At 52.5% G+C, this 12,261-nt stretch overlaps 1 protein-coding gene across 1 annotated transcript in view; it reads right to left on the bottom strand.

The window, feature by feature from the left end:
- Positions 1 to 6,128, bottom strand: part of LOC128704682 (fibroblast growth factor receptor 3-like) — a 43,039-nt gene extending 36,911 nt beyond the window's left edge. Inside the window, exon 1 of the mRNA XM_070089486.1 lies at positions 5,941 to 6,128. Coding sequence (XP_069945587.1) covers positions 5,941 to 6,039 — 99 coding nt within the window. The 5' untranslated portion in view covers positions 6,040 to 6,128. The remainder of the gene's footprint in view (positions 1 to 5,940) is intronic.
- Between the last annotated feature and the right edge of the window lie 6,133 nt (positions 6,129 to 12,261).

Here is a 12,261-nt window from a genome sequence, read left to right as displayed (position 1 = left end):
TATATTACACCACAGTATATTACACCACAGTATATTACACCACAGTATATTACACCACAGTATATTACACCACAGTATATTACACCACAGTATATTACACCACAGTATATCACACCACAGTATATCACACCACAGTATATCACACCACAGTATAATATATCACACCACAGTATATTACACCACAGTATAATATATCACACCACAGTATAATATATCACACCACAGTATATCACACCACAATATAATATATCACACCACAGTATATCACACCACAGTGGTGATACCAGAATGCCATCACACACACCAGCTGTGGAGGAGCTAGCCATCCCTGCTAGCACATATGGAACTACTGGTCTGCCACTACAGATACCTATGGCTACACCTGAATATGGGGATGAGTTTGTCATTTCTCCCAATACACACAACTACAACAGTCAGACGGACACCACACAGGTAACCTCCCTGGAAATTGGAGATGAGTCAGATGCACAGGACCTACCTGCAATGAATGATGAAACAGAGAACACTAATGTAACCATGGTACCTGTTAAGGTGATAGGTGTTAAAGAAAGCACTAACCCAGAAGTGCCATCCTCCGGAGAGGCATTGGATTCGCCTGACCTTCCTCATATTATAACAAATTTCCAGAAAAAAATTGAGCATCTTGAACAGATCCTGACAAGTTTAATAAATATATGTAATCAGGATGATGCTCTTGAGCATGGTGATGATGTCAAAAGTGCAGCAATCTCCGTTCAGCTTCCAGCAATTTGTGAGAAAGAAGCCCATAACTCTTGCCTTCAAAAATTGCCTTATCACTGGCTGCCAAAATGCCGAAAAATGCTTAAAAATAGAGGTCCTGAAGATAAAGACGTACAAACTATGCTATTTGCTCTTAAGTATCTGCACACTGTAGTCAAAGCATAATAGTTTTTACCATCTTATGAGCAAGAGATTGTAATAACTCACTACAATGGATACATTACAAATCTTTTCATGGAACATGGCTTCCATCAGGAAGCGGTTGCCTGACTTACATCATATTAGTGCAACCAAGAATATTGATGTCATCTGTTTGCAGGAATGTAGATTGAAAGATGGAGCACCTCCACCAAACTTGCCTGGATATGCAGCTTATAACCTAAGGTCAACCAACTGTTGTGTGATGTATGTCAGAAAGAACTTGCCACATTCACTCCTTTCCTTGCAGAGTCGAGTTAACATGCAGTATCATGGAAATATAAACACAAATGCAGTATAATGTGATCCTTTATTGACTACGTTTCGCCCACACAGTGGGCTTTTTCAAGTCACAAACAGAACAAACAGTTCTGTTTGTGACTTGAAAAAGCCCACTGTGTGGGCGAAACGTAGTCAATAAAGGATCACATTATACTGCATTTGTGTTTATATTTCCATTGTGTCGGTATTTTATACCATTTATTTCCATGCAGTATCATGGTGTCAAAGTATATGCAGGCGATTTTTCCATAAACATTTTTAATCTCTATGCCCCAGCGAACCAGCTTCGACCTGATACTTTACCAGATCGCATCAATAGTGAACCTACCATCATTCTTGGAGATTTTAATGCCAGACATAAGAATATTGGTGGGTCTATAACAAACACCAATGGAACTAAACTAGTGAGATTGCTAAATGAGCATGATAATGTTCGAATTGTGGGCACTACTGAGCCTACTCACATATATGGTGGCATACTAGATCTGTGTCTTGGATTTAATACATCATATACGATGCATGACTCTGTCATAGTTGATGATCTTCTATCTGATCACTTCCCAAGACTAACAACTGTCAATCTTGATCACATCTCCAGCAATCAAGGAGCTAAATACAGAAGGAGGAAACTTATTCTCAAACCAGAACACAGAGACAACTTTATTAACCACTTGGATCAATGGTATAAGAATTACGAGCCCATTGGCACACAAAAATTTAATGATGATTTAATTACCACTATTGAGAGTGTTCTCACAGATCAAGTGGGCAGGAATAGGAAACAAAGACCCTCCACTATAAATAACAATAAAAACCAATGTAAATACTATAATGATCCACAGCTGCGCAATCTAACACATGCAGCTAGGAGGATTGGTAAAGCATACCGTGAATGTAGAACCCCAGACCTGCTCAGAACGTTCCAAGCTGCACTAACAAATGCAAGGAATAGAAAGGAAGAACTTAGGCAACAGGAATGGGAACAGTTTGTTAGTGGATTAAATAGGTCCACCCCTTTGAGTTTGGCTTGGAAAGGTATAAATAAAATAACCAGGAAAAAGACTGGCAATGTTGCTCATCCCTTTCCTCTTGAAAAAGCAAATGACCTCATAAATGACTGGTCCAAAACATCCAGGCATGAAAGCCTTCCATCTCATATTAGAAAAAATTTAGAGAGTACTTCTGAAGAAATGTTGAAACTGATTAATTTTATGAGCCAAAATATTGATGAGAGTGATTGCCTCTTTACCGAGTATGAATTAGATAATGCATTAACCAAAGGTCGATCAACTGCTCCTGGAGAGGATGGTATAACCTATGATATTCTCAGAACTCTAAGGCACGTGCCTGATAACCCTTTGTTGGCACTGTATAATCTCAGTTACATTGAGGGCGTTCTTCCTACTTCCTGGACCAATAGTCTCATTGTGCCTATCCCTAAGCCCCAACAGCCTGATACATTTAGGCCGATCTCCTTAACTAGTTGTCTTTGTAAAACTTTTGAAAGAATGATGCTTAACAGACTGTACTACAGAATCAGAGATCAACTTTCCCCCTACCTCTATGGGTTCATGAAAGGTAAAAGTGTGCAGAACTGTATTTCCACCTTTCTCACTGCACACACCTCTACTAGTTTTACCACTTTTCTTGATCTAAAATCTGCATTTGATATTGCGAACAGAACCGTTATACTACATGAACTAGCCAAAATGAATATTGGTGGTAGCTTACTCTGCTGGATAATAGGATACCTGTCAAATAGAGTATCCTCTGTCCTTTACCAAGGCTTCAGAAGTGATTCTAAAGAAATGTCTTTAGGTACACCGCAGGGAGGAGTTCTTAGTCCCATGCTATTTAATATTCTGATTAATGCTCTCCTAAATGCTCTACCTGCCTCACCTAAACATATAGCTATAAGCTATGCTGATGATATCATGATCCATGCAACAGGGCATAAGAAGATGAATACCATTCTTAATGAAGTTCAAGCAATTTGTAATCGACTAGGCCTCATAATATCTTCCTCTAAAACTAAGATATTAACAAGCAAACGACATCCCCCACCCATCTATTTGCAGGGTGAAATCATTAGCTACGTTAAAACTTACAGATATCTTGGTGTAGATGTACCCTTTAACAAATCCACTATACCACAACTAAACAAGAAATGTAAAGCTAGGCTAAATGCTCTCAAAGCTGTTGCTGGCTACAATCCCAACTATGGTGCAAATGTGAGAATCGTGAGAATGATGTACATAGCCTATGTTAGGTCCTTAATTGATTATGCTGCTCCCATGTTGATATTAGCTAGAGAAAGTTCTCTCCTACCCTTGGAGTTAATGCAAAATGAAGCTCTCAGGATTATTCTTGGCTGTCCCAGATCTACAAAAGTTCTTAACATGAGGAAGGAGCTTGGTATTTCTAGTATCAGTGATAGGATTGTTGAAATTAACACTGTACTCGGTATTAGAATGTTGAGAAACGAACCAGACACTGTCACAGTGAATCTTACCAAGTGTCTAGAGGTAAATACACACAGATCTAAATGGATTGTGAAAACGTGCAATTGCATTAAGTTTTATAACCTGCATGAACTGTATCACTGTAGGCAACAAGAGCATTTCACCCCTCCATGGAAGATGTGTTCATTTAATATCACATACCTACAAGTCCCTCCCAAGAAGCTCATTGCTAGTAATCCCTTCCTTAAATCTCTTGTTAGAGCAACTGCTCAAGAAGAAATTTCTCACCTAGCTGGTAGTAACAAGTTATCACAAGTTATATACACTGATGGATCTAAACAGGAGTCTTCTGGCAGGACTGCATCAGCCCTCGTTGCCACCTCCCTAGTTAAGAACGATAATAAATTTGTTGAGTTAGGCATAAGAATTAACAACTGGGCGTCTACACTGCAAACTGAATTGTTTGCAATCCTAATGGCGCTAAAGCTAACCTATGACACTGAGCTTGACTCTATCATCATTACTGATTCTATGTCATCATTGAAGGCTCTTGGCTCATATAATGACTCCAACAACATGCTCATTGGGGAAGCCAGGTATAGATACTCAAAAATTAGGGACAAAGGAATTAATGTACAATTGCTATGGATCCCATCACACATTGGATTACTCCTTCATGATAAAGTTGATATGTTAGCCAAGAAGAGTATCGAGAAGGAGAATGTAGAATATAACTTTGGTATAACTGTGTCTAGCATTAGGAATAATATTAGGAGAGAAGTAAATAATGAAAATGATTGTTATAGGAATGCAGTTAGAAGCCTGAGTAGATCTATAACCCACTATGATAACATGAACGTAGATAAGTATGTTTATGGAGCAACTTGCAATGTGAACAGACTGACTGATGTTGTAGTGGCCAGGCTTAGGCTTGGTTACAAGTACTTCTGGCAGTTTGGGAGACACACAGATGATGATCAAACTAAATGTAAATTATGTGATCAGGCATATGGTCACTCTCTTGAACACTATGTACTTAATTGTCCACTTATTGAGGAATACAGAGACAGACAGTATAATAACCTATGTGACATGTCAAGATATCTTATTAATGAAAATAAGATACCAGATATACTAAGCAAATTTCCTAAATTTGCTTGTAACAGATAAGTGAACTATAGATATGTAGATATAAATCCATATGTATTCCTGTTAACCCTTTGGGGCCTAGTTCCTAGGCCTTTTGTGTATCCATATGCTCTTGCGCTACCGTCCACAGGATGGATATGGGGTGCACAATAAACTAGCCACTTCGGTGGCAAAATCTAAATCTAATCACACCACAATATAATATATCACACCACAGCATATCACACCACAATATAATATATCACACCACAGTATATCACACCTCAGTATAATATCACAGTATAATATGTCATGCCACAGTATAATATCACAGTATAATATGTCATGCCACAAAAGACTCGGCAGGAGATGCAACATCGCCCCAATGAAAGGCAGGGGCGCCACGAGTACGCTGAGAGACAACACAATAAGTGCCAGGGGTCCAAGACTGTTCAACTGCCTCCCAGCATACATTAGGCGGATTACCAGTAGACCCCTGGCTGTCTTCAATAAGGCACTGGAAAGGTAGCTAAAGTCATTACCTGACCAGCCGGGCTGTGATTCGTACTTCAGTTTGCGTGCGGCCAACAGTACCAACATGGTTGATCAGACCCTGATCCACCACGAAGCCTAGTTTCAGACCGGCCGCGGGGGCGTTGAACCTCGAAACCCTCTCCAGGTATGCTCCAGGTATATAGTATATCACACCACAGTATAATAGATCATACCACAAGAATAAGTAGAATGTTTCAGCCATAGTATTAAGAATGCATAAATTAACATAAAAGTCAACACAAATAATAAAAATGACCAGGACCACGAGAATAGAAGTCACGGCGCTGGTGAAGGCTGTGGCACCCCAGCTGTACTGTCTCACGAAATCGTAATGACACGATTGCAAACAAACCATACCACGGATGGGGATAGAGCCCGCTATCAGAGAGTCTCAAAACTCCAGACAGTGGCTAACGCGACGGTCTGGAGTTTTGAGACTCTCTGATCGCGGGTTCTATACCCGCCCGTGGAATGGTTTGTTTAGCTGTACTGTCCATGGAAAACTGCAGTGTCAAGAAAGCCACAACAGAGGTGAGAGGAGAGACGGCAGTACCTTCCTGTGGGAGAGGTAGTCCATGCCACGAGCCAGCTGGAAGCTCCAACTCAGGAGGTCTCTGGAACACAGAGGTTTCGTTCCCTCTTCCGGTGCCATCGGTAAGTTTGGTCTCTCCAGGTTGTGGGTGTCGCTGACTGCAGCCGTGTGACCAGCAGGTGTGGGAGTTGTGGAGAATTGGATGCGGTGGTGGGGATGTGAATAAAGGGTGATATAGTTGCAGAGGAGGTTTTGATAGTGGGAGGTGAAGGAAGGTGATGTTTGAGGAGTGGTAAAAGTGGGTGACATAAAAGAAGGAACCCACCTGTACCAGCCACCAGCGTGGGCACCCACCTGTACCAGCCACCAGCGTGGGCACCCACCTGTACCAGCCACCAGCGTGGGCACCCACCTGTACCAGCCACCAGCGTGGGCACCCACCTGTACCAGCCACCAGCGTGGGCACCCACCTGTACCAGCCACCAGCGTGGGCACCCACCTGTACCAGCCACCAGCGTGGACACCCACCTGCACCAGCCACCAGCGTGGGCACCCACCTGTACCAGCCACCAGCGTGGGCACCCACCTGTACCAGCCACCAGCATGGGCACCCACCTGTACCAGCCACCAGCGTGGACACCCACCTGTACCAGCCACCAGCGTGGGCACCCACCTGTACCAGCCACCAGCGTGGGCACCCACCTGTACCAGCCACCAGCATGGGCACCCACCTGTACCAACCACCAGCGTGGGCACCCACCTGTACCAGCCACCAGCGTGGACACCCACCTGTACCAGCCACCAGCGTGGGCACCCACCTGTACCAGCCACCAGCGTGGACACCCACCTGTACCAGCCACCAGCGTGGACACCCACCTGTACCAGCCACCAGCGTGGGCACCCACCTGTACCAGCCACCAGCATGGGCACCCACCTGTACCAGCCACCAGCGTGGACACCCACCTGTACCAGCCACCAGCGTGGGCACCCAACTGTACCAGCCACCAGCGTGGGCACCCACCTGTACCAGCCACCAGCATGGGCACCCACCTGTACCAGCCACCAGCGTGGACACCCATCTGTACCAGCCACCAGCGTGGGCACCCACCTGTACCAGCCACCAGCGTGGGCACCCACCTGTACCAGCCACCAGCGTGGACACCCACCTGTACCAGCCACCAGCGTGGGCACCCACCTGTACCAGCCACCAGCGTGGGCACCCACCTGTACCAGCCACCAGCTTGGGCACCCACCTGTACCAGCCACCAGCGTGGGCACCCACCTGTACCAGCCACCAGCGTGGGCACCCACCTGTACCAGCCACCAGCGTGGGCACCCACCTGTACCAGCCACCAGCGTGGGCACCCACCTGTACCAGCCACCAGCGTGGGCACCCACCTGTACCAGCCACCAGCGTGGGCACCCACCTGTACCAGCCACCAGCGTGGGCACCCACCTGTACCAGCCACCAGCGTGGGCTCCCACCTGTACCAGCCACCAGCGTGGGCACCCACCTGTACCAGCCACCAGCGTGGGCACCCACCTGTACCAGCCACAAGCGTGGGCACACACCTGTACCAGCCACCAGCGTGGGCACCCACCTGTACCAGCCACCAGCGTGGGCACCCACCTGTACCAGCCACCAGCGTGGGCACCCACCTGTACCAGCCACCAGCGTGGGCACCCACCTGTACCAGCCACCAGCGTGGGCACCCACCTGTACCAGCCACCAGCGTGGGCACCCACCTGTACCAGCCACCAGCATGGGCACCCACCTGTACCAACCACCAGCATGGGCACCCACCTGTACCAGCCACCAGCATGGGCACCCACCTGTACCAGCCACCAGCGTGGGCACCCACCTGTACCAGCCACCAGCGTGGGCACCCACCTGTACCAGCCACCAGCGTGGGCACCCACCTGTACCAGCCACCAGCGTGGGCACCCACCTGTACCAGCCACCAGCGTGGGCACCCACCTGTACCAGCCACAAGCGTGGGCACCCACCTGTACCAGCCACCAGCGTGGGCACCCACCTGTACCAGCCACAAGCGTGGGCACCCACCTGTACCAGCCACCAGCGTGGGCACCCACCTGTACCAGCCACAAGCGTGGGCACCCACCTGTACCAGCCACCAGCGTGGGCACCCACCTGTACCAGCCACAAGCGTGGGCACCCACCTGTACCAGCCACCAGCGTGGGCACCCACCTGTACCAGCCACCAGCGTGGGCACCCACCTGTACCAGCCACCAGCGTGGGCACCCACCTGTACCAGCCACCAGCATGGGCACCCACCTGTACCAGCCACCAGCGTGGGCACCCACTTGTACCAGCCACCAGCATGGGCACCCACTTGTACCAACCACCAGCGTGGGCACCCACCTGTACCAGCCACCAGCGTGGGCACCCACTTGTACCAGCCACCAGCGTGGGCACCCACCTGTACCAGCCACCAGCGTGGGCACCCACTTGTACCAGCCACCAGCGTGGGCACCCACTTGTACCAGTCACCAGCGTGGGCACCAACTTGTACCAGCCACCAGCGTGGGCACCCACTTGTACCAGCCACCAGCGTGGGCAAGCACTTGTACCAGCCACCAGCGTGGGCACCCACTTGTACCAGCCACCAGCATGGGCACCCACCTGTACCAGCCACCAGCGTGGGCACCCACCTGTACCAGCCACCAGCGTGGACACCCACTTGTACCAGCCACCAGCGTGGGCACCCACTTGTACCAGCCACCAGCATGGGCACCCACCTGTACCAGTCACCAACGTGGGCACCCACCTGTACCAGCCACCAGCGTGGTCACCCACCTGTACCAGCCACCAGCGTGGACACCCACCTGTACCAGCCACCAGCGTGGGCACCCACCTGTACCAGCCACCAGCGTGGACACCCACCTGTACCAGCCACCAGCGTGGACACCCACGTGTACCAGCCACCAGCGTGGGCACCCACCTGTACCAGCCACCAGCATGGGCACCCACCTGTACCAGCCACCAGCGTGGACACCCACCTGTACCAGCCACCAGCGTGGGCACCCAACTGTACCAGCCACCAGCGTTGGCACCCACCTGTACCAGCCACCAGCATGGGCACCCACCTGTACCAGCCACCAGCGTGGACACCCATCTGTACCAGCCACCAGCGTGGGCACCCACCTGTACCAGCCACCAGCGTGGGCACCCACCTGTACCAGCCACCAGCGTGGACACCCACCTGTACCAGCCACCAGCGTGGGCACGCACCAGTACCAGACACAAGCGTGGGCACCCACCTGTACCAGCCACCAGCGTGGACACCCACCTGTACCAGCCTCCAGCGTGGGCACCCACCTGTACCAGCCACCAGCGTGGGCACCCACCTGTACCAGCCACCAGCATGGGCACCCACCTGTACCAGCCACCAGCGTGGACACCCACCTGCACCAGCCACCAGCGTGGGCACCCACCTGTACCAGCCACCAGCGTGGGCACCCACCTGTACCAGCCACCAGCATGGGCACCCACCTGTACCAGCCACCAGCGTGGGCACCCACCTGTACCAGCCACCAGCGTGGGCACCCACCTGTACCAGCCACCAGCATGGGCACCCACCTGTACCAGCCACCAGCGTGGACACCCACCTGTACCAGCCACCAGCGTGGGCACCCACCTGTACCAGCCACCAGCGTGGGCACCCACCTGTACCAGCCACCAGCATGGGCACCCACCTGTACCAACCACCAGCGTGGGCACCCACCTGTACCAGCCACCAGCGTGGACACCCACCTGTACCAGCCACCAGCGTGGGCACCCACCTGTACCAGCCACCAGCGTGGACACCCACCTGTACCAGCCACCAGCGTGGACACCCACCTGTACCAGCCACCAGCGTGGGCACCCACCTGTACCAGCCACCAGCATGGGCACCCACCTGTACCAGCCACCAGCGTGGACACCCACCTGTACCAGCCACCAGCGTGGGCACCCACCTGTACCAGCCACCAGCGTGGGCACCCACCTGTACCAGCCACCAGCGTGGGCACCCACCTGTACCAGCCACCAGCATGGGCACCCACCTGTACCAGCCACCAGCGTGGACACCCACCTGTACCAGCCACCAGCGTGGGCACCCACCTGTACCAGCCACCAGCGTGGGCACCCACCTGTACCAGCCACCAGCATGGGCACCCACCTGTACCAACCACCAGCGTGGGCACCCACCTGTACCAGCCACCAGCGTGGACACCCACCTGTACCAGCCACCAGCGTGGGCACCCACCTGTACCAGCCACCAGCGTGGACACCCACCTGTACCAGCCACCAGCGTGGACACCCACCTGTACCAGCCACCAGCGTGGGCACCCACCTGTACCAGCCACCAGCATGGGCACCCACCTGTACCAGCCACCAGCGTGGACACCCACCTGTACCAGCCACCAGCGTGGGCACCCACCTGTACCAGCCACCAGCGTGGGCACCCACCTGTACCAGCCACCAGCATGGGCACCCACCTGTACCAGCCACCAGCGTGGACACCCATCTGTACCAGCCACCAGCGTGGGCACCCACCTGTACCAGCCACCAGCGTGGGCACCCACCTGTACCAGCCACCAGCGTGGACACCCACCTGTACCAGCCACCAGAGTGGGCACCCACCTGTACCAGCCACCAGCGTGGGCACCCACCTGTACCAGCCACAAGCGTGGGCACCCACCTGTACCAGCCACCAGCGTGGGCACCCACCTGTACCAGCTACCAGCGTGGGCACCCACCTGTACCAGCCACCAGCGTGGGCACCCACCTGTACCAGCCACCAGCGTGGGCACCCACCTGTACCAGCCACCAGCGTGGGCACCCACCTGTACCAGCCACCAGCGTGGGCACCCACCTGTACCAGCCACCAGCGTGGGCACCCACCTGTACCAGCCACCAGCGTGGGCACCCACCTGTACCAGCCACAAGCGTGGGCACCCACCTGTACCAGCCACAAGCGTGGGCACCCACCTGTACCAGCCACCAGCGTGGGCACCCACCTGTACCAGCCACCAGCGTGGGCACCCACCTGTACCAGCCACAAGCGTGGGCACCCACCTGTACCAGCCACCAGCGTGGGCACCCACCTGTACCAGCCACAAGCGTGGGCACCCACCTGTACCAGCCACCAGCGTGGGCACCCACCTGTACCAGCCACCAGCGTGAGCACCCACCTGTACCAGCCACCAGCGTGGGCACCCACCTGTACCAGCCACCAGCATGGGCACCCACCTGTACCAGCCACCAGCGTGGGCACCCACTTGTACCAGCCACCAGCATGGGCACCCACTTGTACCAACCACCAGCGTGGGCACCCACCTGTACTAGCCACCAGCGTGGGCACCCACTTGTACCAGCCACCAGCGTGGGCACCCACCTGTACCAGCCACCAGCGTGGGCACCCACTTGTACCAGCCACCAGCGTGGGCACCCACTTGTACCAGTCACCAGCGTGGGCACCAACTTGTACCAGCCACCAGCGTGGGCACCCACTTGTACCAGCCACCAGCGTGGGCAAGCACTTGTACCAGCCACCAGCGTGGGCACCCGCTTGTACCAGCCACCAGCATTGGCACCCACCTGTACCAGCCACCAGCGTGGGCACCCACCTGTACCAGCCACCAGCGTGGACACCCACCTGTACCAGCCACCAGCGTGGGCACCCAGTTGTACCAGCCACCAGCGTGGGCACCCACTTGTACCAGCCACCAGAGTGGGCACCCACCTGTACCAGCCACCAGCATGGGCACCTACCTGTACCAGCCATCAGCGTGGCCACCCGCTTGTACCAGCCACCAGCGTGGGCACCCACTTTTACCAGCCGCGAGCGTGGGCACCCACTTGTACCAGCCACCAGCGTGGGCACCCACTTGTACCAGCCACCAGCGTGGGCACCCACCTGTACCAGCCACCAGCGTGGGCACTCACACTAGTCAATCACCCAATGAACACGTGTACAGAGAGTGTAGACAACCAAACTATGCCTAGTCACACCAGTCTACTAACAATTTAGTTTAAGAGGGAGACTTACCCTACACTTGGCTAGTACAGTGAAGAACACTAATATTGGTTAATTACAATACAACGTGAGACTACTCTGTCATGTTATAAGAACTTGTGCTACACAAAGGCTGGTTGCAGATCAGTTACTCAAGATGGTATCTCATAGTGTTCAACTGAACTTAATAGCATCTGTCTCGACACCTCACCACAGTAAGTGTACACTGACAGTACTAAGTAAGTAAGTAAGTAAGTAAGTTTATTCAGGTATACACAAATACAGTTACATAGCATTATCTTACATAGCAGCATATGTGTA

The sequence above is a fragment of the Cherax quadricarinatus genome, chromosome 2 (genome assembly GCF_038502225.1).
Source record: "Cherax quadricarinatus isolate ZL_2023a chromosome 2, ASM3850222v1, whole genome shotgun sequence".
NCBI classification, from domain to species: Eukaryota; Metazoa; Arthropoda; class Malacostraca; order Decapoda; family Parastacidae; genus Cherax; species Cherax quadricarinatus.
This window is presented reverse-complemented; position numbering and strand designations above follow the sequence as displayed.